We start from the raw sequence: 26227 nt of genomic DNA, 5'->3' as shown, positions 1-26227 counted from the left end.
ACCATTCAAACGACTCATTATGCCTCATAGATTATACGTTGGGGTGTTAGCTTTCCAAAATGGGGTCACTTTGTGGGCATTTCCATTGTCCTGGTGCTCCAGGGCCTTCAAAACTGTAATAGGTGGTTGAGAAATGAAATGTGTAATTTATGCTCCTAGAACGCCTGATGGTGCTATTTCAATATTGGGCCTCTGTATGTGGCCAGGCTGTGTAAAAGTCTCACACATTTGGTATCGTAATACTCAGAAGGAGTAGCAGAACGTATTTTGGGGTGTCATTTGTGGTATACACATGCCATGTGAGAGAAATAACCTATTACATTGAAAATTTTGTGAGAAAAAAAAAAAAAAAAAAATCTTCATTTTGCAAAGAATTGTGGGAAAAAGATGACAACATCAAAAACCTCACCATGCATCTTAGTAAATACCTTGGAATGTCTACTTTCAAAAAAGGGGTCATTTGGGGGGTATTTGTACTTTCCTGACTTGTTCGGGTCGCAAGAAATGAGATAGGCCACCAGTACATCAGATGTGATCAATTTTGTGCGATTCGCACCACAGCTTGTAGACTCTCTAACTTTCACAAAGACCAAATAATATCCACTAATTTGGGTTATTTTTACCAAAGATATGTAGCAGTATAAATTGTGGCCAAAATTTATGAAAAAAAAATTATAATTTGCAAAATTTTATCACAGAAACAAAGAAATATGCGTTTTTTTTCAAAATTTTCGATCTTTTTTCATTTATAGCGCAAAAAATAAAAACCCCAGAGGTGATCAAATACCACCAAAAGAAAGCTCTATTTGTGGGAAATAAAGGACACAAAATTCATTTGGGTACAGTGTTGCATGACTGAGTAATTGTCATTCAAAGTGTGAGAGCACCGAAAGCTGAAAATTGGTCTGGTCAGGAAGGGTGTTTAAGTGCCCAGTAAGCAAGTGGTTAAAGCAATCTACTGAGCCGGCCAGAACCACCTCTGCAGGGAGTCGATTCCACATTTTCACAGCTCTTACTGTGAAGAAACCTTTCCGTATTTGGAGATGAAATCTCTTTTCCTCTAGACGTAAAGAGTGCCCCTTTGTCCTCTGTGTTGACTATAAAGTAAATAAGTCAACACCAAGTTCACTATATGGATCCCTTATATATTTGTACATGTTGATCATATCCCCCCTTAATCTCTTCTTATCAATAGTGCATAAATTCAGTTCCTCTAATCTTTCCTCATTGCTGAGCTCCTTCATGCCTTTTATCATTTTGGTTGCCCTTCTCTGCACTTTCTCCAGTTCCCCAATATCCTTTTTGAGAACTGGTGGCCAAAACTGAACTGCCTATTCCAGATGAGGTTCCGGACCCAGGAACTCAGCACAGGGATGGTGGGAACCCCTCATAATGGGCACAACAGGTGTACAGACCCGGGAACTGAGCACAGGGATGGTGGGAACCCCTCACAATGGGCACAATAGGTGTACAGACCGGGGAACTGAGCACAGGGATGGTGGAAACACTGTGTGTCATCAGATTCTGGTAAGTCCTCCAAGTGAGCCACCAGACCCTTCGGAGAGAGAAGTCTCCATCCTGCCTCTCTCTAGCTCTTCTGGATCTTCTCACCTTGCTACGGCTTCCTCCATACCGGGCAGGACAGCCTCAGGACCACATCAACATATGTAGGCCTCTGGGCCCTACAATAGCCTCTCCTCAGGCACAGCCAAAGGCAAAAAAGGCAAAAAAGACCATGCCCATCAATTGTGTCAAATATATATATCCTTCCCCAGAATGCATCAGTGGTAGAAAACCTGCAGTATTAGTGCCACCTACAGGCGACAGTGGGAAATCCTCCCCCCACTGGACTTATCAAAAAACAACAATTTGAAAACTATAGGATCAATCTGAGCTGCCTACAGTCCAGCCAGACTAAATTTACATAGTAGCCCCAGTTTAGGACCAGGGGGCTTAGGGATGCCACCTCATCCCTTTCAAACTGAACGCATATTAATTACGCAGGTTCTCTGGCTGATTAAGGTGGTAATTAAACTCACTTGGTGCCTTATCTGCATTAAATTAGCCACAGAACCCGTGTAATTCATATGTGTTTGGGTTTAAAGGGGTGAGGTGGCAACCCTAAGGGGGCTACACAATTATGTATTGCCATTGCTTTCTGAAATATAAAATTCTTTTAACAAAACAATAATTATATCAGTCATATTGTATCATTATCATATGTATAAATGCATGACCAGCATACCACTAACATGAAAGGAATAAGACGTCTGCCATATATACAGTGTAATAACACCAACAACATTAATAACAATAATAATATGATGATGATGGTTCTTTTTGTTATTATCCTTACTAATTTTGAAAACGGGCAAAATTAAAAAAAACGTAGGTGATATTATTAAAGCAATTTTTTTTTAATTGAGATGCTTCTTGCAGGACTGCCACATTTTACCCTATTTTCTTTCGTTTTTATCCTCTTCTCTTGCTCCTCCTCAGGTATATGAGGGTGCTCCCTGTGCCTGTCCGGATGTATGGGGTCACGTCTCCCCATTGTGCGCACTCCTTATTTGATCTACAAGCCTCCATGCAGCCCCTCTCAGTGACGCACACAAAGGCAGTACGTGAAACACAGAACCAAATCTAAAACCTCTGCCAGTCACCCCTGTGGAGGAGGAGGAGAGGTGTGGATCTGGTTTGGTATTTCTCACACTGCAAACCTCCAAACTTTTTTAGATGGGAATGAGCGACACCTATTAGCAAAAGTATGACTGCATTGGACACACCCCCTGTCACGCCCCCTTAGGCTGGGTTCACACTGCTGCGGCTAGGAGACCCGGATGTGATTCGCACCGCACTGCAGTGCAAATCACATCCGATCTCTGTGCGATGCGAGTTTAGCCATACAGATAGTATGGCTGAATTCGCATCGCACCCGCTCCAAACTCGCACAGGACCCTTTTTTTGGTCCGCAGCAGAATCGGATCGCATGGGTGTTCACACAATGCGATCCGATTCCTGTCCGAGTTTGCAGATCGCACTGCGATATGCGAACTGATCTGGGGGTGTCATTAACGTTTCACTGACACTCCCAGCAGTTCGCATAGGGCAGTGTGAACTGCTGGCATGCGGAGGCATGCGATGCGGGAACCCGCCGCGGATTTGCGGCGTTCCCGCATCGCTTCAGTGTGAACCCAGCCTTAAAGGAGAATTCTTAAAGAAAAAATTATTAGTTAAGACCACAAGTGCTTTTTTTTTTTTTTTTTTACAACTACTATTACTTTATACTGGCTTTTGAAATCTACAAATGCAGCAATTTGGAAATTGGATGAAAGGTTTAACAACGGGAAACATTTTTTGAAAGAAAAATAGTGCATTTTATATACAACTATATAGATCAGACCAAAATGAGGGACAAATAAGGAGGAAAGAGGGACAGAGGGACTTTGTTCCGAATGAGGGACAGTCCCACGAAATCAGGGACAGTTGGGAGCTATGTATGTGTAGTGCTGGGAGCAGCTGCATATTATTATTATTGTATAGAATTTTATAGCAGTGTTTTACAATATAAGGGGGAACAGTACAATTACAATACAGTTCAATACAGAAGGAATAGGAGAGCCCTGCTCATGGAGCTTACAATCTGAAGGGAGGGGGAGATTGTTCAAAAGGTGGAGAAGGGGATGATCTGGGGGAGGTGACTCAAGTACGGCTTTTTGGGTGGAGGTGGGGTAGGCATATAAGCTTACTGTTTAAAACGGAGGTGAGCACAAAGTGGAGCCTGCTCATGACCCCATAGATCCCACCCGGTGTTTCGTCAGAATCGGCGACCCATCAGATTAGGTAACGACAGAACACCTGCAGTTAGAAGAATCTTACTACACCCAGCTATGTCTTGAATTTGACAGTAATTTTAGCAAAAAAGCGAGAATGTTGAATGTTACATTTTGAAAAAAGCTGGACATCAGCAGTAGGAAGGTGGCGGAGGCCATGTTGGTACACCCCGCACTGCTCATCGCTAAACCTTTAGGCTTTCAAAATTACACATCCAATCAGCATCACAGATGTCAATATACTATATTTATTTATATCCGTTACTTTATTGCTAAATTACTTTCAAATTCAAGGCGTAGCTGGGTCTAGTAAGATGTCCGCTGCCCCCTTCTGACTGCAGGTGTTTTTTCAGATGAGAAAACCTGGTATAGCGATGGAGCGCATGCGCAGCTGACGGAAAGTCTCTTCCGTTAGCTAATCTGATGGGTTGCCAATTTTGACGGAACACCGACAGGCACAGGGAGCACCCAAATACCTGAACTCAGGCAACGCAGCCAGGGAACAGTATGAGGAGAAAGCACAGAGGAGAAAAATAAATAATGAAAATCATGCCAGTCCTGCTATAAGCATCTCATAAAAAAAAAGTCTTTAATATCGGTGTAAGAAAGTAGAAGTGCTTCTCCCACATAACTCACAGCCTTGCAGCCACTGCTGGAATAACGGCGCTGGAGGGGATGTTGCAGTCCATGCCTGGTGTCCCCTGCTGGTGAATGTTGTCTGTGTTGTCATAGCAACCATGGAGGCGGAGCCGGGTGTACACTCTATCTAGAAAGGGTGTACCTCCTTCTTGTTACCAGTCATATCCCATATAGAAGGCATCACTGATGTTACAATTCACAATGACATAAATATAATCATAGTCTCTAGGAAAGATTGCATGAGCTATAAGGCTTTATTAATACGCTGGTCAGAGGACTACAACAAAATGGCTCCTGTATTGCAGACATGCTTGGGAACACATTGTCTCTGGAATGGGCGGAGCAGAGTCAGCAGTAGCCTGTTAGCAAGCTCATGGTAAATGATGTCAGAGGAGGCGACAAGAAATGTTCGAGTGACAGCAGGTGTAGGCAGAGGAAAGGTCGTTTTCGGGGATGGATAGAGCTGCAGGGCTCCGGATCAGACAGCTGTGCTTCGGCCTCCAGAGGAGAGCAGGTACAGATCACAGTGTTATGTATGATAGATCTCAGGTACAGATCACTGTGTTATGTATGATAGATCTCAGGTACAGATCACTGTGTTATGTATGATAGATCTCAGGTACAGATCACTGTGTTATGTATGATAGATCTCAGGTACAGATCACTGTGTTATGTATGATAGATCTCAGGTACAGATCACTGTGTTATGTATGATAGATCTCAGGTACAGATCACTGTGTTATATAGAACTCAGATACAGATCACTGTGTTATGTATGATAGATCTCAGGTACAAATCACAGTGTTATGTATGATAGATCTCAGGTACAGATCACAGTGTTATATAGATCTCAGGTACAGATCACATTGTTATATAGATCTCAGGTACAGATCACAGTTTTATATAGATCTCAGGTACAGATCACAGTGTTATATAGATCTCAGGTACAGATCACAGTGTTATATAGATCTCAGGTACAGATCACAGTTTTATATAGATCTCAGGTACAGATCACAGTGTTATATAGATCTCAGGTACATATCACAGTGTTATATAGATCTCAGGTACAGATCACAGTGTTATATAGATCTCAGGTACAGATCACAGTGTTATATAGATCTCAGGTACAGATCACAGTGTTATATAGATCTCAGGTACAGATCACAGTGTTATATAGATCTCAGGTACAGATCACAGTGTTATATAGATCTCAGGTACAGATCACAGTGTTATATAGATCTCAGGTACAGATCACAGTGTTATATAGATCTCAGGTACAGATCACAGTGTTATATAGATCTCAGGTACAGATCACAGTGTTATATAGATCTCAGGTACAGATCACAGTGTTATATAGATCTCAGGTACAGATCACAGTGTTATATAGATCTCAGGTACAGATCACAGTGTTATATAGATCTCAGGTACAGATCACAGTGTTATATAGATCTCAGGTACAGATCACAGTGTTATATAGATCTCAGGTACAGATCACAGTGTTATATAGATCTCAGGTACAGATCACAGTGTTATATAGATCTCAGGTACAGATCACAGTGTTATATAGATCTCAGGTACAGATCACTGTGGGATGTATGATAAAACTAAATCACACTGTTGTGTAATGATTAGGACTAGGAGTACTTAATTAAAAAGTTTTATACATACAAACACTAAAACGCTACATTGCAATGACTGTGCACATCAGAATGCAGAGTATAGCACAGACTTCATCTGGATTGTGTAGAAGTGATCAGGGGGTGTCACAGCCATGCAGCTCATTTCTACAGGAAAGTGCAAAGACAGCTAATAAAGCCATACGGATGTGATAGAAGAGACAGTCAGAGAGTGCAGACGCGATAGAAGAGACAGTCAGAGAGTGCGGACGCGATAGAAGAGACAGTCAGAGAGTGCAGACGCGATAGAAGAGACGGTCAGTGAGTGCGGACGCGATAGAAGAGACGGTCAGTGAGTGCGGACGCGATAGAAGAGACGGTCAGTGAGTGCGGACGCGATAGAAGAGACGGTCAGTGAGTGCGGACGCGATAGAAGAGGCGGTCAGTGAGTGCGGACGCGATAGAAGAGGCGGTCAGTGAGTGCGGACGCGATAGAAGAGGCGGTCAGTGAGTGCGGACGCGATAGAAGAGGCGGTCAGTGAGTGCGGACGCGATAGAAGAGGCGGTCAGTGAGTGCGGACGCGATAGAAGAGACGGTCAGTGAGTGCGGACGCGATAGAAGAGACGGTCAGTGAGGGCAGACGCGATAGAAGAGGCGGTCAGTGAGTGCGGACGCGATAGAAGAGGCGGACGCGATAGAAGAGACGGTCAGAGAGTGCGGACGCGATAGAAGAGACGGTCAGAGAGTGCGGACGCAATAGAAGAGACGGTCAGAGAGTGCGGACGCGATAGAAGAGACGGTCAGAGAGGCAGGAGACTTTCAGAGACTGTGAACATGCTATAGGAGTTTTCGGAGACTAGGAACATACTTTAAGCTATTGTCATACACTGGAGACATATTACTTGAGACTGCTAGAAAGCACTGCTATAACAGGGCAAGGGGGAAATGCAGATTAGTGTCTACAGCGGCCCAGAGGACTGCACAAAACGTGCCAAAGGGTGGCAAGTTGGGCATGAGTGATGTAAAGCATTGCAGCTGCACTCAGAGGTTCAGTCACATGCAATCTGCGGAAGAGCCTGAAGAACAGGGTTAGAGCAGTTTTATGGCTGTGATTGCAGATGTGAGGTTGTTTAACCACTTGAGGTCTGGGCCATAGCCAAATTACGGCTACAGCGCAGACCTCAATTTCTGGGAGGCCGTCATAGGTTGTCCTCCCCTGTGCATGTTCCCTGCGCACGCCCTGCAGGGCGCGCGGGGGGGGGGGGGGGGGCACGCTGTGATCACCGAGTCACTGAGACTCGGCTGATCACCGATTCTAGTAACGGGCCAGTCCCTGCCCCTTACCATGTGATCAGCTGTCAGCCAGTCATCGGTCCCAAAGAGGAAGGAGTCACATCTGCCTCCTCTGCCATTCAGTACCCCCTGCCAGTGCCACCTGTCATTGTCACCTGCCACTGCCCACAGTGCCCATCAGTGCCACCTATCAATGCCAATCAGTGCCACCTAGCAGTGTTGCCCATCACTGCCACCTATCGGAGCCCATCACTGCCGCCACATCAGCGTACATCAATGAAGGAGAAAAATTACCTGTTTGCAAAATGTTATAAACATTTTTTTTTTTTATTCGGTCTTTATCAATTTTTTTAACAAAAAATAAAAACTGGAATGCCACCAAAAGAAAACACTTTTTGTGTGAAAAAAAATCTATAAAAATTTAACCACTTTTAAGGTACCCATCTTAGCCCTTGTACACACGATCGGATCGGACATTCCGACAACAAAATCCATTGGATTTTGTCCGAAACTTGTGTTGCATACACACGGTCAGACAAATCCGATCGTACGTAACATGATGACGTTATTTCATTACGACGGGACTACGTTCAGGCTAGTAGCCAATAGCTTTGGTCTAGGAATTTGATCTGAGCATGCGTGGCACTTTGTCCGATTGGAATTCTCTACACACAATCGGAACAAAGTCCGATCGGATCATGTTGTCGGAAAGTTTTATAGCCCAGCTCTAAAACTTTGTCCGCCGGAATATCCAAAGGAGCCCACACACAGTCGGATTATCTGACAACACGGTCTGATGGGACATTTTCCGTCGGAATGTCTGACCGTGTGTACAAGGGCTAAGACCCCTTTCACGCTTAGGTGCTTTTTTTAGCTTGACTTTTCGGGTGCTTTCAAGCTAAAAAAAAGAGCCCCTGAAAAGCTCATGAAAACCTATTTCCAGAAAAATCTATTAATGCTTTCACACTGGGGCAGTGGCAGGGCAGTAAAAAAATGCCCCTCTCCATTGAAATTAATGGAAAGCTCCTCAAAAGTGCTCAGTGTTTTTACTGGCAGTTTAGAAGCACCTCAATGTGGAAGGGGCCTAATGGTTTCTGAAACTATCGGTGCTCCTCGCTGATACCATTACTTGTGGAAGAGATTCCACATCCTTACTGCTCTGACAGTAAAGAACCCTCTATACAGTTTAAGGTTAACCTCCTTAGCGGTGATCCCGAGTCTGGCTCGGGCTGGGATTTCAGTACCACGATCGGTAACCCCGAGCCAGACTCTGGATCGCATCGCTGGATACAGGGAGATGTTACTTACCTTGTCCCCTGGATCCAGCGATGTCCTCCATGCTGTGTGTGCAGACCGTTATTCGCTCGATTCACACAGCACCCGAGTGCCGCCGTGCTCCGTTCCCTGCGGCGTTACAACGCATGGGAGCGGGGATCGGCGCCAAATTCAAAAAAGTAAAAACACACACAGTACTGTTATCTGACAGATTACAGTACTGTATAAAAAAAAATACACACCCCCTTTGTCCCTAGTGATCTGTGCAGTGCCCTGCATGCACTTTAAGACCCCATTCACACCTGAGCGTTTTGTAGCTTGACGCCTAAAGCTACAAAACACTGGAGGGGAAAAAATCCGTTATTCTCAATGGAGATGGTTCACATCTCCACTCCAAGTCGCCTGAAGCTCAAACAAGTTCCGGACCCTTTTTTGTCGTGCGAATCGGGCTGATTTGGGCGTTTTTCTTCTTTTAACATTGGTGACCTTTTGCCCTGCACAAATTCGCAAATCGCGGTAAAAAACGCTGCAAATCGTGGTAAAAAACACTGCAAATCGCGGTAAAAAACGCCGCAAAAAACGCTTGAAAACGCTACGCTCAGGTGTGAATGCAGCCTTATATTATGAATACAGTTTTTTTCTGCCAGGAATTTGGAGATTGTCCATAGCAACCAAAAACTGTCCCTTTATGTCAAAAGTGGTTTTAGACCAACTAAAAAACAGCGATAATAAATTCTAATCACTTGCAGAATTGAGCGATAGCGATTTATGGGGAAATTCGTCATCAAACACTAAATCTAATGACAGCGACAATTCTGCAAATGAGCAAGTTTCAGTGTTTTTGGATTTGATTACATTATTGAATAATTTTTTATTATTATCATTATTTATTATATTATAAATTTTACGATACCCGGGATGTCTACTAGACTCTTGTTTGAACAGATTTAAGTTATATTGCAGGCCTACAATATATAACGCCAAATTTTCATGCAAAATAATTGTACCGCTTTCAGCACCTAAAATCAGAGCTAATCATACTGCCAGGGAGGTTAAACCACTTCTCTTCCAATTTTAGTGAATGGTCGCGTGTATTTTTAAATTTCCTTTCACTAAAAAGTTTTTTTCCCTATGCTAGGGTCACCAGTACATTATTTGTACATTGCTATCATATCCCCTCTCAAGTGTCTCCTCTCCAGAGAGAAAAAGTTCAATGTTTGCAGTCTTTCCCCATAGCTGAGATCCTCTAGACCAGGGGTCTCATACTGGTTGACCTCTAGTTGTTACAAAACTACAAGCCCTATCACGTCTCTATCTGTGGGTGTCATGCTTGTAAGGCCGCGTACACACGGGCGGACTGTTCGCCCAACCTTGTCCGCTGAACAGTGTTTGGGCGGACAGTCCGCTCGTGTGTGGGGCTTCAGCGGACAGTTTCAGCGGACAGTTGGACGAACAAGGTCTTACGGAAATTCCGAAAAACTGTCCGCTGAAACAAGGTTTCAGCGGACTGTTCGCTCGTGTGTAGGCTTGTTCGGCCAACTAAGTCTCGCGCATGCTCAGAAAGGATTTCCACGTCGGAAGGTTGCATTGCAGTGTATTGGACGTCGAAATTTTCGATCCGTCGTGCGTGCCGAAACGTCATCGCGCACGGTTTCAGCAAACTGTTCGTCCGTCGTGTGTGGCCATGTCCGTCCATGCTAAGTTTGAGCGGACTGTTTGCCGAAACTGTTGGACGGACAAAGTTGGGCGAACAGTCCGCGCGTGTGTACGCGGCCTAACTGTCAGCCTTGCGATGCCTCATGGGACTTGTAGTTTGGCAACAGCTGGAGGGCCACCAGTTTGACACCCCTGCTCTAGTCCCTTTTTTAGCTTTGTTGCCCTTCTCTGGACTCTCCAGTTCCAGCACATCCTTCCTGAGGACTGGCACCCAGAACTGGATGGCTTATTTAAGATGCAGCCAGCTGGAGTCTTGTAGAATGGGAAAATTATTGTTTTATGTCTGCAGTGAATGTCCGTTTTTTTAATACAGGCCAGTATTCTGTTGGCTTTGCTTGCAGCAGTTTGGCATTGCATGAAATTTCTGAGCCTGTCCTCTACTAGGACCCCCAGGTCTTTTTCCATCCTGGATTCCCCCAGAGGTTCACCCCCTAGTGAGTAACTTGCACTAGAGCTGCACGATTCTGGCCAAAATTAGGTTTGCGATTTTTATTTTTTTTGCTTAGGATAAAAAAAAAAAGGGCTAACTTTACTAGTTAGTTTTTTATTTTTTTTAAATTCATTAAAGTAATATTTTCCCCCAAAAATTGTGCAAATACAGTGTGACAAAAAATATTGCAACAACCACCATTTTATTCGCTAGGGTGTCTACTAAAAAAAAATTGTAACCTTGGATTACGAGCATAATCCGTTTCAGGAGAATGCTTGTAATCCAAAGCACTCGCATATCAAACCGCATTTCCCCATAGAAGTCAATGAAAACAAAGATAATTTGTTCCACATTGACTTCTATTGCATGCAGTACCGCGTGTGGCCAGAGGTGGGGGGGGGCAGCGCTGGAGAGCCTCAGAAATACTCTGGGACAGCTCGGCTGAACTCGGAAACACTCAGGAACGGAGTATTTCTCAGTGTTTCCGAGTATTTCCAAACGGCTCCAAACTGATCCGAGTGTCACCGGCGCACCCGCTCCTCTGTACAAAGGTGGTACTGCACACCTCATTGGCTTGAATCATGCTTGTTTTACGAGACAACACAAAAAAAAAGTTTCTAGTTTTTAAAAATGCTCGTAAACGTTTGTGGGGAACTGTATCAAATGCCTTTGCAAAATCCAGCTGCAACACCTCCACAGGCCTTCCTTTATCTAGATGGCAGCTCACTTCTTCATAGAACATTAATAGATTTGTCTGGCAAGAACGATTCTTCATGAATCCATGCTGATTACCACTAATGATAAAATTTTCATTACTAAAATCATCCCCTCCAATAGCTTGCAGACTATTGATGTTGGGGGCTAACTGGCCTGTAGTTCCCAGGTATATTATATCTTGGCCCTTTTTTTTAATATTGGTACCACGTTGGCTTTCCTTCAATCAGCTGGTACCACCCCTGTCAATAAACTGTCCAAAAATTAGGAACAATGTTCTGGCTATCACCTGACTTAATTTCTTAAGGACCCTCAAGTGTAAGACATCCTAGAACAAAAAGTCTTAGAATAGCAGAAAAAAGCTTGAAATTTGAGAGGTGAAACAAATGTGTCAGTTTAATCAGACACCCCACCCACCCACTTACTTTCAATATGCTGCCACCCCGATTCATAGTAAATAACACGCAAAAAAAAAACAAAAAATACACATGGACAAATCTTTTCACATTTTTTTTTCAAACAGTGGGGGTTATTTACTAAAGGAAAATCCACTTTGCACTGCAAGTGCAATTGGAAGTAAAGTCGCTGTAGATCCGAGGGGGTCATGCAAGGAAAAAAAAACAGCATTTTAGCTTGCACATGATTGGATAGTAAAATCAGCAGAGCTTCCACACATTTCAGATCTACCCCTTAGATTTAGAGCAACTGCACTTCCAAGTGCACTTGCAGTGCGAAGTGGATTTGCCTTTCGTAAATAACCCCCAATGTGTGCCATGACCATGAAGGTAGGATATCTAGCCTGTAGCTAATGCATAGAAACTGTGTTATGACACAGTTAGAGTGATGTTACTTGTCTGGGATCATTACCTGTCTGTCTTATACCTGAACTATACAAAATTAAAATACTAAAAACAATCTTAATAGTATTATTGAGTTTTTCTACTGTACTTTAAATCCAAGGTGTAAAGCAACCATGCTCCTTATCGGTGTGTGCGGTGCCAGCCAGACAGTGCAGCTCAGTAGGCTACACAGATGACGGAGATAGAGCATTGCTGGATCGTGTAATAAGAGTAGATCATGCTGGGGAATATGGAGCGAATCGCATCTATGCTGGACAAATGGCCGTATTGGGCAGATCATCTGTAGGACCTATCATTCAGGTTAGTAAATGTACAGATATTTTTTTTTACAGGCTACGTCTTATATGTCTATGGTAGTGCTGGAACAATAGAAGCAAGGCTTGGTTCTGATTGATATACAGTGGGGTGAGCCTTCCTTCAAAGGAGATAATACCTAATGAAGGTGCAGTGTAGGTGAACCTTGTTCTGGTCCTAGGCTGCTACCTCTCTGATTGTGACAGCAAGAGCACTGGGCAGATAACAAAGGAGCTATCAACTCGTAATGCCACTAAGATTTGACAGTCTTTATCGAGCCCTAACATAGGTATTCTATTGCATCTCATTATGATCCTAATAGCATTCACTGCTTCAGCCCTGAGGAAGGAGGCCTATACTCTGAACCATGTTGGGTTTACTTGCTGCTCCTAATCAATAAATATTTCGAAAAGACCTCTGAGTGCTATGAACTTTTGTACTAGGCGATTCTCAAAACCTACCCCAGAGGCTACTTCTTAGGTTGACATGTATTTTAGGGGTCTCTTTATGGAGCTTGTCATTATACTGCATATTAAGTAAACACTGCTATCTACAATACAAGTAAAAAGTAATAGCACTTTAAAAGTACCTATAATAAATAATTGGAAATGTTTATAATTTACAGTCTAAAGCAGGGGTCTCAAACTGGCGGCCCTCCAGCTGTTGTGAAACTACAAGTACCATGAGGCTTTGCCAGGCTGGCAGTTACAAGCATGACTCCCACAGGCAGAGGCATGATGGGACTTGTAGTTTTGCAACAGCTGGAGGGCCGCCAGTTTAAGACCCCTGGTCTAAAGTTTGAGATTAGTGTGCTTCAACAATGCAAAGTCCTCAAGACCAACCAAGTCTTGCTTTTTTATTATTGTTATGCGGGTAGACTGCATAAATGCAATCCTCTGCATGCAGAATAGTAATTTATTCAGGTCATTGGAATGAATGAAAACCTTTTCATGAGCTTAACATGTAGCCTGACCTTCTGAAAATACTAGCTACCTGGCTGTCCTACTGACTGGTTTGGCTTTCACGTGATGACTCTACCAGTTTATAACCCAGATCAAGTGGTCTTCTTGCTTGTTCTGGGTTAGTGGCTCAGATCGTATTGAAGCCAGAGGGTCAGCGTAAAAGCTACTGAATAGCGATGAGCTTGGGCGTATTCAGACAAAGATCTGAACCCACCAGGAAGCTGTCAACTGCATACATAAACACACATACTAGGGGCAGATTGGACAGAACCAAGTTAACCTGTCTTTGGAGTGTGGGAGGAAACCCACTCAAACCCACTCAAGAACCCCAGTGCTGCAAGGCAGAAGTGCTAACCACTAAGCAACTGTGCCAACATTGTTAAAGATCATGCTGTATACAAAATTCCCTCTTTTTGTTTCTCATATAGAAAATGTTAGTGGAATAAGAATTTTGTGGCACATTTTATAAAACATTTTTATTTAATCCATACTAGTAAATCTTGCAAAGAACATTATCATTGCATATACATTTTTTTTATATTAGAACAACCTACTATAAAATCATTTTGACAACAGTGCATCATATCCAGAATTGGTGATCCTTTGTGGCCAAATGTGTTTCATGGATTTAGTCCACCTGCTTTGGGAGTCATTACCACATTTATACACCAGATAATCTAAATAAAATAACATCAATCAGTATTACAATATAGTATAATATGACTTTTAACATCCCGCTGAACAAATATAAATGTAAATGAAAACCCAGAGTGTGCCAATAAGGGTAAAGGGGACCCGGAATGAGGGCAAAGGTGGGGACCCCCAGCACTTAGACCCCCTATCTAGTCCCGTTCCACTATGCATTTTCTGTATGATGCACTGCTTATAGGGATGTGGCACCCTAGTTTCCTCTATGTCTTGTGTAAGGTAAACTAAAAGAGGTAGTACCAAATGCTAATATCCCTGTTGCGGTAATAGATTGATTTAATTAAACATTAATATACATTTAAAAAATCTGAAATTATTATCTAAAGCTACGTTAACCACAGCTTCTCTCAGTGTTAACCAAGGTATATTTTACAGCATATGTGGAACCAGGAGAAAGATCATTTGAAAAAGTTTGATGAACTAATGGTTGCAAACAGGGTCCGGCCTACCATACTGCTGCCATTGTGGAATGTGGCTGGATTTGTATTAGGTATGCTACTTCCGCTTTGCTTTTTTAATTTCTTATATTTATTTTTTGAATGCATGAGCTCATGGGTTGTCACATCTTGTCCCACCCAGGTGCTGGTACTGCTCTGCTGGGAAAGAATGGCGCAATGGCATGTACAGTGGCGGTAGAAGAGAGTATATCAAACCACTATAACAATCAAATCCGAGCTCTTATGGAAAGGGATCCTGAAAGGCACAAGGAATTACTACAGGTGCTTACATGGAATTACACCATATAACATGGTTTTCAAAGGGTACAGAAAAATTTAATTAATTTATTAGGTGAATTACACAAACAATCCATTAGTTATTGTAACCTGCAGTCTTGAAATCAACCTCAGTCTAAACTATATAATTTACCCATAGCCCAGTAATACCATATGTGCGAGAGATGGCATTACCAGTTTGGGTTTTCTGGTATTAAACCCCCAAAAGGGAAGGCAGAAGAGTTTCTGCTTAGCCTGATCTGCCTGCCTGCCAATATAGGGAAAACCTACTGGCAGGATAAATGGGTACATTGAAAACATTTATACTGCTGTAAGATGAAGACCCTCACATGCCAACATCCAAATTGTCATATAGGAAAGAAAGTGAAAATAGAATCCTAATTTCTCAAAAACTTGGCAGACCTTGTAGGCACAACATGAGACAATCTGTTTAAAATATATATCAATCTTTATTCTAAAATTATTAAAAAATCATTATAGCACCCTCTACATTCATTAGGTCAACCAAAACCCAATCCCAAGCATGGAGATACAGATCTAGCCAAGCAGTATATATGATGTATGGAAGTCCGTAGATGGAAGTAATATATGTGGTGTCGGCGTTGATATTGAAAATTGAGTCCACAGTTCCTCTATACTTGTTAGTCAACACGTTTTACAAGATTTACTTGCTTCCTCAGGACTGATTGGGTGGGTGCTGATTTACTTTAATGTAGGAGTATGGGCGATAGCAGATCATGGGGGGGGCTAACACAGGGCTCCCCTTAAGGGAGGACGGGAGAAGGGGGAACACTGAATGTTGTACCCAGGTCCCCACTTTTCCCTAACCCAGACCAACCAGACATAGAGATATAAAGTAAGTTGATGAAGCACAGCTCTCCAAGTGGTGATAGATGAAAACAAAAACAGGAGGCACTGGAGCAAAATAGGATCCATCGGGTCACCAGTTTAATGAATCAGAGATATAGTTACAGTGTTTGATATTCTATGTCAAGGGGATCTCAATGTAAATCAAAAGGTGTAGAGATAGGATGAAGAAGAGCAGAGCGTGAGCGAAAGCCTGCAGTGCACCAATGGGAAAGGTGGGCCTCAAAACAACAATCTGTTGTTGTGGGGAAGGATTGGAATTCCTGCTAGTTTTACTACTATTTGGGACCTCTTTGGAAAGATTTACCCTCACTTCCTGTCCAGCTGATAATAGTTGCAGTTGGAGCGTTCCCCCCACTTCCTGTTTGATGAAATGGTGTCAGCAGGGCAGAAACTGAGGGGAAATCATTGTGACAAAGAGCCAGATAGCAGTAAACACCTGACAGGGCTTCTATCCCTTCCTTACTCTATCCATAACTAAAAAACATCTTTCCCTGGAAGTACACTTTAAGATGAAAACATATGTCTAATGCTAGGCTCACTGCTCTGCACCTCTACTGTACGAAGGATCATGGTGGTTCTTGTATTGCTATGGACATCTATGAAATGAGTATAGGTTGCTATAGCATCTATGGTTGATCTCTACATGTAAAGTGGTCTTTCTTTCTTTTACACCAGACAATAAAGAAGTTTCGGGATGATGAAATGGAACATCATGATACCGGTCTGGAACATGACGCAGAACTGGTATGAGTTTAATTGTAATGGGAAGAAGAGCCTCTCTCACATTTTCAGCAAACCAGTTGAGTTCCTGTAAAGCTGAACTCCAGGACTTATTTTAATTGCATACTTACAGCGATCGAGGTTGGCACAATCAGAGTATGCAGATTACATACCTGAAGGTCCCTGGGGGGGGGGCTGCAAATCACTACAGAAAAGGCTGCAATTTTCTGGGTCCTGCTTAGGTTCTGTGCAAGCGACTTCCCCTCTGCACACTAACCAATCAAAGGGGGGATCGCTTGCTTGGCACTGCTGCCATTCATTGAACCCTTGTATTTTCAATGAAAACAAAGCCTTCTCTGATTGGATGAGGTGGAGATTGTGATGTCGTGGCCCCTCCTCTCCATCTCTTCCAATCAAAAAAAGCTTTGTATTTATGGGCATTCCATGAATGGCAGGGGTTCTGCACCAATTGGCTTCTACCGCCGATCAGTGTTTGATAAAGAAGGAATCATACTGTCAGAATACAGTGCTACATTGCAGAGTATTCCTCTATTCACCTCGCTTGTGTGGATAGGGGAATCCGAAAAAATAAGTCATCTATGATAGGGTAATGCCTAGGTTTGCAGAGGCATTTAGTAAACACAAATGACATTTTTGGCTATTGAGGAATATCATTTTAATGACAGCTAGTGTGCCTGGAGTTCAGCTTTAGGAATCTCGCTGTTTTGGTAGAAGCAATAAACCTCCGCTTTTATATTTGATGGGGATAAGTAGATGCTAATTAAAACGCGTAACTAAGTAATGAGTTATTAATTAGCTCAGGTAAGCAGAGATGAAACTCTGCGGCTTCTAAAGGTTAATAAAACAAATTTTTCCTCCCAGTAGATTCTTTCTAGCAGCAAACTGTTGTGGGCACGATATTGTTTTCTTAAAGCTGTACTAAACCCAAAACTGAAAATATAATGTATTGTAGCTTTACCAATTATTATATTTGGTGGCTGCTTTTTTTTTTTTTTTTGGCCTTTTTTGTTCTCCCCTCAGTTTTCACCTGGCGATCTGGTCAGTAACACACCTCCTGTATCAGAATGCCCCCCCTCTGGATGAAGAAGCAACAGAGACACATTTGGACAGCAGCATTGTCAGTCGGGGGGAGGGGAGTGTTAAGGCCCGTACACACGATCAGACTTTTTGACAACAAACATGCAAATTAGCTGTTTTGGGACAACAACCGACCGCGTGTACGCTCCATCGGACAAACTTTTTCGGTTTTCATAGGACTTTTGTTGGCTGAGCGAACGGACAAACTTTTTGACAATATAAGTCCGATGGAGCAAAGTCTGATCGTGTGTACACAAAACCATCAGACTTTTGTACAAAGTACAAACACGCATGCTCAGAACCAATGCAAAAGATCAGACAACAATACAGAAGTTGACCAAAGGTGGCGCTGGAGTAATTGAACATCCTCTTTTGAAGTGTCGTCAGTATGTTGAATCGTCACTATGTCGTGTTTGTTGCCTAAAAAGTCCAATCGTGTGTATGCAATACAAACTTACGGCCAACGCCCCTTGTGTAAAAGTCCAGGGGAAATTTTGTACAAAGTCTGATCGTGTGAATGAGGCTTTAGATGTACTATCAGATTTAGATACGCTAAACAAATTGAAGCCAAACTCCAGCTTATGCTTTTTAAGCAGTCACATTTTCTGGGATAAAGGCTTTACATAAATTAATAAAAACTGATCATTGTAAGTTCCCAGTCAGTGGTAAATAGTTTGTCTCAACCCTTTAACTGATACATCTGTGGGAGAGCTTGTTCTGTTAAAAAACAAAACAAAAAAAAACAGACTAATTGGCTAGATCACCAGGTGAAGGTAAAAGAAGGAACGTCTAAAAAAAGAAAACAAATGCAGTCATCACATCTAAGAATTGGTAAGCTGCAATATAATACATTTTGATTTTGTGTTGAAGACTGATTTAAAATGTTACAAGAAAACCTTGGTTATGGAATTAATTCTAAACACTGCGAGAAATGTATTGAAAGAGCTACGCATCAAACCTTCTGTTTTTATAGTGATATGGTGGGTTCGTTAATAACATAAATTCTTTGCTAGCCAGCAGATTCTGTACTTGTAAAGATATGAGCTGCTGTCACACAATCACCTGTTCTGCCTGAGCTGAGACCTTTCAGGAAGGCAATGTAGGGGCTGCTACTATTGTCCTATTTTTAACGGTTGCTATCAATGTCCCTGCTCCCATTGCTCACTGCTACTGATCTGGAATGTCGGTCCCCCGAGGCCGATATGTCCATCGGATTGGGTGCAGGCGCCGCCATTCTAACTAAGGGAAACAGGCAGTGGAGCCTTGCTGCTTCACTGTCCTTTTCCTACTGCGCATGCACGGCACTTTGTGAATGGCCAGCTTGTCTTCTGGGACACACACAGGTCCCAGAAGACAGTGGGGGGCTCGCCGAACAAAAGGATATGACGTCCTACACCGCGGCCCGGATGGATCGGAAGTACACTATGTACGTCATAAAAAGGAAACAAATTTATTTTTTTAATATGCAAAAACGAGGGGTGGTCTTTCGTTTAAGACCACCTCTCAAAAGTGGGTGGAACTCCGCTTTAAGCTGTAATTTTACATTTGACACACTGAAGTGTGACATTACATTGTAACAGTATAGTAATCTTTAGGGGATGATGTCAGGAAAACCAAAGAATTCAATTGTGAAAATTACGGATTAATCAGAATATGGTTAAGGCTGAATAACACACAAATGAATGCAGCTATGTCAATCCAGTCAGTATAAGTATCTGCATTTAAAGGGGTTGTAAGCCCTCATGGTTTTATCGCAGAATGCGTCAAGGTGAAAAACCTTCTGTTGTGCTGCAACCCCCGCCCCCGCCCCCCCGCCCCCCCCGAGGCCCTGTTTTACTTACTTGAGACCGATCTTTCTCCTGCCGGGAACAAGCACACTAGCTCTACCTGGTGTCTCGTGTTCTGATTGAATAGAGTGATAGCAGCCATTGGCTCCCGCTGCTGCCAATCAAATCCAATGATGCGATGCCGGGGGTGGGACCAATGGACACGGGTGTGGGAATCGGGACCAGGCCCACACCGATGTCCCCCAAGGAGAGCGCTTCTCCAACATGGACACTTGATGCAGGGAGGGGCCACCTGCACCACTGAGGGACCCCAGAAGAGGAGGATCGGGGCCACTCTGTGCAAAAAATTGAAAATGGGGTGATGGAGGGAGAGCCGGCAATGTGCTGACTGTGGTTTTTCTCCTAGCACTATCCAGTTACAGGCTGGTGTGGATTCAAAGCGACCTGGGCTCAGAGGAAGTGGGTAGAAGCAGAAAAAAACTGTGGGAGAAATCCCTGTATTAAAGGTGAATATTGCAGCAAAAGCTGGTTTTGTTATTTAAAAGAGAAGTGTGACCAAAGCCTTTTTGGCCATATAGTAAAACCTTGGATTGTGAGCATAATTTTTTCTCGAAACATGCTTGTAATCCAAAGCACTTGTGTATCAAAGAAATAATAGAAACTCAGATGATTCATTCCACAACTATTTATTCATTAAGTCCTTCAGTTTATAGTCCATATAAAAAGATTATAGCAATAGGTTGTGTAACCATAAAATGTCCATCCACAAACAGCAGCCTCCCCAAGGGGATTAGAAGCAAATCCATCAGGAGCTAGAGAGTATAAAGAGAAGAGAGGAAGTGTAGCAATAATATGGTTACATTTTAATAAAAGATTATAACATTTAGCAACTCACATGGTCGACAGCAGGCTTTAGGCTACTGTTGGCCGCTTCTGGGTCACAGGAGTGAAAAAGTAAGTGCACTCCTGTGACCCACAAGAGAAATACAGTAAAAACCTTGGTTTGAGAGTGTTTTGCAAGACAAGCAAAATCTTTAAATAAATTTGCATTTGATATACAAGTGATGTCTTGATATACAAGTAGCGTTGTGTCACAACTGAGTATAAAACAGAACAGAGGCACCTCTAAGTGTAGCAATATGGCTACAATTATTGAAAGTAAAATATTTAGCAAGTCCCATGGTTAATGATTAAAAGAGGCACATCTAAGTATACAGGCATCCTGGTAAAGCTATCCACATAGCCCATCCCCTGCACCGCCGGCTCTCACCACTGCCAGTCTGCAATCGTGACCGGGAAGACTACCCTGCAGTAGAGTGATCTGAATGTGAGGCTTGAAGTGCTCGTGGAGCACAGCGTGGAAGGGACGACGTTAATGGCGGTGTGGAGGATGGTCTATGTCGACAGCTTTACCCCGGATGCCTGCATACTTAGATCTACCTGTTTTAATCATTAACCATGTGACTTGCTAAATATTTTACCTTCATTAATTGTAGCATTATTGCTACACTTAGAGGCGCCTCTGTTCTGTTTTATACTCAGTTGTGACACAACGCTACTTGTATATCAAGACATCACTTGTATATCAAATGCAAATTTATTTAAAGATTTTGCTTGTCTTGCAAAACACTCTCAAACCAAGGTTTTTACTGTATTTCTTTTGTGGGTCACAGAAGTGCACTTTTTCACTCCTGTGACCCAGAAGTGGCCAACAGCAGCCTAAAGCCTGCTGTCAGCTGACATGGCTCTGGAAGGTTCTGACCATATTGTTGGGATCCATTTAGCTGCCTCATTGACAGCTGGCTCCGGCTCTCAGTGCGCAGCAGAGAGCCAGAGCCAGCTGCACCACCCCCTCTCCACCCTGGCGCTCCAGTGAGCACTGGAGGAGTACAGTGGGAAGCAGTGACTGACAGTCACTGCTCTCAACTCTGAGAGCTGAGCAATCAGTGCTCATATGATCACTTGGTTCTTAGGCTTAGAACCAGCGGGGGACAGCTGCAGCATCACACCAGTGCTGTAGCATTGAGGTGAGTGTATGTGTTTTTTTTTTTTTCCCAAGTCCATAATTCTCCTTTTAATCTTCCAATGTGCTACTCATCTTTATGTTGTCGTTATTATTAGTTTTTATCTTTTAAATGTATATATTTCAGTTGCAGCTATTAAGGTGGAAGGTTGCAGAATCCTGTAGACTGGACATTCTGAAAAAGTTTAGCAGTTGCTCCAGTAATGCCGCGTACACACGACCGGACCTTCCGGCAGACTAGGTCCAATGGTCTTCCTGACGGACTTTCGGCGGAGTTCCGATGGACTTTCCGAACGAATGGACTAAGTCGGTTCGAAAGTCTGTTCGTTTTGAACGTGATGACATAAGACCGGACTAAAAAAGGAAGTTCAATAGCCAGTAGCTAATAGCTTCACTTTTGTTGTATTTGGTCCGTCAACCAGCATACAGGAGAATGGTTTTCCCTATAGGAATTGAGACAGATTTGAAACATGTTCTATTTCTAGGTCCATCTGTTTTTTAGTTTTTTTTTGAAAAACTATCGTATTGTCCGGACTGGGTTCGTCGGACCTAGACTGTCGGAAAGTCCGGTCGTTGTACACGGCATAAGGCTTCATTCACATGGGCGATGGGGTGTGGATAGTTTGCTCCGCAGCAGCACTTTGCTGTGTCTGCATACAAAGTTACCGATTAGCTGCCTGGCCCAGGTGAGCGGTTACATGTGAACAGCGGTGTTGCTGGCCATTAATTTGTACAGAGGTGCTGGGGCTTCAGCTATGTAACTGTGTTGATGTAACCTTAAAGTATTGACCTTTTCATAAAAAAAATGAAAAGATGTACATACACCATACATCCTCCCTACCCAACAAACGCCCCCCTCCAGTCCTCCTTACCTGTACTGATCAGTGCCCACACAGCTGGTCAAGTGGTCAGAACCTGCACAGTGAATCGCTCTGGTCTGTCCCATAAGTGCTGCATAGTAAAGAGGTTGAAGAATAGGATTTTCATGTCCCTGGACCATGGGGACTGGCTGCATGGGCACTGACAGCTCAGCATCCTTGGAAATAAGTACAGCTGGGACTGGGGTGGGGATAGTGTAAGGTGTTAGTTCGTCCTTACTTTTTTTTTTTTTTTGAAAAGGTGAACTAACACTAAGGCCTTTTTCATACGGACGATGCGTTCAGGTCTGCCTGTCAGTTTTTTAGGCGGACCTGGACGGACGCTCCATAGACCTCTATGGAGGGACGGATGTCAGTGGTGACATGTCCGCTGACATCTGACCCGCTCCGAACCGAAAAAGTGTGACGGAGGAAAAACCTATTTTTCCATCCGTCTGCGGATTGGATGACGATGGACTCTACGGTGTGGCTTCTTCCAATAGGGGAGAGCGGTGCTCTGACAGGTCGGTCCCTGCACAGTGTGCAGAGACGGACCTGTCATCTGCCTGCTCAGCGGGGATGGACGTCCGTGTAAAGGAGCCCTAAGCCATTGTTTAGATCAGTTCTGGAAACAGAACAAATGTATTCTCTTATGTACAGTATGCCATGTGTTTTTTTTTTTTTTTTTTTTTTGTGCTGCTTTTTAATTGTTTAGCTGAAAATTAACAAAATAAATGTTCCCATTTTTTAAGAAAAACCATCCCATCAAAATAAAAATGTAAGTGGGTTGTGGGTGATCAGACCTGCAAGAGTCCCCCCAGGACTGATAATTAGGCACATTTTATCCTCAGACACCTGCTATATGACACGCTTTGATGCCAGATGAACTAAATTTACCTCTACATCTAGAGATCATAGGTCATTATAAAAATAGCTTGACAATCTTGTGTCTCCAAACTTCAAAGGAATAGATAAAGGACATCAACTGTCTGCCTAAGTGCCTCTGACAATGTAATACCTCTTTTCCCTGCAGGCTCCAGCTTATTCGGTGCTGAAGACTGTTATACAAGCCGGATGCCGAGCAGCTGTCTATTTATCTGAACGTGTCTAAGAAAAGGAGTTTCTTTTTCCGAGAGAATTTAAGCATATTCCTTTCTTCTGCAATGAAGCTGTTTTTACACGATGCATTATTGTGGTTAGGCAGCTGCCTTATGCTTTAGCAAGTAATGCTTTTTGCTGTTTTATAAGTGGCCACTAGGTGGCAGTGTATGTAATTTAAGCTGAAAGCTCACATAAAAATGTATGAACAGAACCAAGTGAAGTTTTTATTTGGCCTAAATGTGAACATTTCTTATTGCATTCTTCACTGGACACTTTCAATGTCATTACAACCAAACAATATACTGTAGGTTAAAAAAAAGGCTCATTTTATCGTTATTCTATCTTGTATTGCTGAAATTGTCAGAAAAGTAGAACTATGACTTGGTCAATAAACTCTAATTATTTTTCTACAATGAATTTGCCTTTTTAAAGTGATTTGTTTAACGTATATCATTTTATAGACCTAAAGCCTAGCTCTAGGCAGCATTGGATGAAAAATCGACATCCTCTTCGGGCACAGCACCCCCCATTATTCCCAATCCACTATAAGGTTGTACTCAGCCCATTTTGTGATGCAGGGTGATATGGGCTTCAGCATGGCTAACAATTCTTGGAAAAAAATACAACAGTAGGTAGGTGTGAACACTGGAGAGACAGGAAACGGGGCAGATGTTGCAATGACAGCATGCTGGTTACTCTTAAGCCTCATACACACAATCAGATTTTCCGACTGGAAATGTGTGATGACCGTGTGTCGGCGGGAAAATCCGACCATTTGTACGCTCCATGGGACAATTGTCGGATTTTCCGCAGACAAATGTTGGATAGCAGGTTTTAACATTTTTCATGGACAAATGTATGTTGTTGAATATTCTGAGCGTGTGTGCACAAGTCCATCAGACAAAAGTCCAAAGTACGAACACGCATGCTTGGAAGCAAGGACGAGCTAGAAGTGGTTGGTCTTGCAAACTAGCGGTCGTAATGGAGAATTAACATTCGTGACGTGGCAAATTAGGAAATCTCGAAATGCAGTGCACAAGTCTCTTCTTCTTTAATGGGATAATAATAAAGCTATTTTGCTGGTGATAATTTTTGTTTCTAGTGATATCAGGATAATATTATGCTTTTTTTATTTATTTATTTTTTTTTTGGGCAAGTTACCACAACACCATTATCCCGTAGTTTTTAAGATCAAAGATACAACTATGTTGGTTTCCCTTTTCAATTATACATTGTATTTATTTAAATGCACCTGCCTACTCCCAAGCTGTCATTTGAAAGTAAAACACACAGCCAAGTATTATTCTCCACAATTTTTTTTGTTGTGCGTTAAAAAAAGAAAACAAAATTAGACATGCTATCTGCCAATAGAACTTAACCAAAAAGTGCATTCTATGCATCCAAAAATATATCAAATCAAATCATTATTCAAACAAAAAATAAAATAAAAGCCTCATGCGTGTGTTCTGCCTCTTAATATAGAGGGTTAACAATGAGAAGAGTTGGTGTAAGCAGGGGTCCGTCATCCAGAGATAATTCTGAAAATCATCCGGATTATTTCCTGGAGCTCCCACAGCAAAGGCATGTGACATAATTGGACACGATTAATAAAGCAACCAATTTTTGGTCCAAGAAATCCTCCTCCTGTTCTTGGACTTGGGTCAAAGCAATAACTCAAAGGCCTATAATAAATAACACATTATCTCCTCCAATTCCGCAACATGACTGGTTGACGAACGGCTGTTCAGCAACGAACTAAAACTCACGAATCAACAAAACTTCTACTAACATGGAATTAGCAGAAGGGTCCCAAAGGGTGGCGCTAAAGAGCTGAAAAACCACATAGTACGTCACTACATTCATGTTTGTTGGCCAACAATTCCTTGCCGTTTGTATGCAAGACAAGTTTGGGCCAACGCCCTTCGGACAAAAGTCTACGGTTTTGTTGGCCAACAATCCGAAGGTGTGTACGTGGCTTAAGTTGGCAAAGTATAGGAGAATAACTTAGTCTTGTGCAGTAAGGCAGCTACTATCCTTGTCATTCTTATTTTATCTTTTGTAAAAGTATAGTAACTGTTCCAACATTGTTGCCCTTGCTACTTCATGTTTTGCACGTTCATGGCTTTTATTCAAATTAGAGATTTACCAGAATTTCTTCTTGTAGCTATAAAGTAAAAGGCTAGGCTTTATTTTTAGTTTTGTATTGTGTAGGGTACAGACAAAACCTCTATCAGATTTTTATTTCTGTCTGGTTCCACGTTGGGTAGATGTTCTCTCACATTACTGTATGTATTGGTGCCCATTGCCACAAGGACAGAAAGTGAGTGCAAATTTTGCAAAGCGAATCTGGATAACAGTAAAAACTTGTCAGTTTCAAACTCTCTCCTACCATTAATAAAAAAAGGTTTATTGCCATCCATGTTTCCATTGAAGCTCTTTCTCTTTACTTCAGGTCTGTGGATAAGGAGTACTCAGCCAGCTATAAGAACATAGCAATAACTTCAACTATTCCCCACTGGGTCCAAAACCCAAAAACAAATGTTGGCTGGAGTTCAGGTGTATCCACTTGCAATATTCTGGGGACGGGCAGCCCGCACAGGCAAAGCGACATACTGGTACGTCATTGCCTATTTCCGGTGTTTAGCTCACGCACATGGACCCCCATCGACACCTGCTGTGATTGTACACAGAGGGAG

The 26227-nt window shown here is 42.6% G+C and overlaps 2 protein-coding genes across 4 annotated transcripts in view; one reads left to right on the top strand and one right to left on the bottom strand.

The window, feature by feature from the left end:
• Positions 1-4550, bottom strand: part of LOC143924570 (uncharacterized) — a 95118-nt gene extending 90568 nt beyond the window's left edge. For both annotated transcript variants that reach the window (XR_013261891.1, XM_077448947.1), the window contains exon 1: positions 4470-4550. Coding sequence is in view for 1 of the 2 variants with exons in the window: in XM_077448947.1 (XP_077305073.1) it covers positions 4470-4522 (53 nt within the window). In the remaining variant the exon portion in view is untranslated. The remainder of the gene's footprint in view (positions 1-4469) is intronic.
• A 281-nt stretch (positions 4551-4831) lies between these two features.
• On the top strand, positions 4832-23948 carry COQ7 (coenzyme Q7, hydroxylase). 2 transcript variants are annotated; one of them, XM_077448945.1, is made up of 7 exons: positions 4832-4986; positions 12478-12677; positions 14717-14831; positions 14921-15060; positions 16621-16689; positions 19957-20056; positions 23464-23948. In XM_077448945.1, the coding sequence occupies exons 1-7, from the start codon at positions 4926-4928 to the stop codon at positions 23529-23531; spliced, it is 753 nt and encodes a 250-aa protein (XP_077305071.1). In that variant the 5' UTR covers positions 4832-4925; the 3' UTR covers positions 23532-23948. The 2 variants fall into 2 exon arrangements, with proteins under 2 accessions (XP_077305071.1, XP_077305072.1); XM_077448946.1 differs by lacking the exon at positions 19957-20056.
• The last annotated feature ends 2279 nt before the right edge of the window (positions 23949-26227 follow it).

This window comes from Lithobates pipiens, unplaced genomic scaffold (assembly GCF_037356315.1).
Source record: "Lithobates pipiens isolate NorthernLeopardFrog02 unplaced genomic scaffold, aLitPip1_a1.2 Scaffold_22, whole genome shotgun sequence".
In the NCBI taxonomy this organism is placed as follows: Eukaryota; Metazoa; Chordata; class Amphibia; order Anura; family Ranidae; genus Lithobates; species Lithobates pipiens.
This window is presented reverse-complemented; position numbering and strand designations above follow the sequence as displayed.

Bases quoted from the DNA above. Each gene is read 5' to 3' on its own strand.
- COQ7 (XM_077448945.1), top strand. From the start codon at position 4,926: ATGGATAGAGCTGCAGGGCTCCGGATCAGACAGCTGTGCTTCGGCCTC. The intron at 12,678-14,716 runs GTTAGTAAATGT...TATATTTTACAG, and splicing joins CTGTAGGACCTATCATTCAG to CATATGTGGAACCAGGAGAA. The intron at 14,832-14,920 runs GTATGCTACTTC...TGTCCCACCCAG, and splicing joins TGTGGCTGGATTTGTATTAG to GTGCTGGTACTGCTCTGCTG.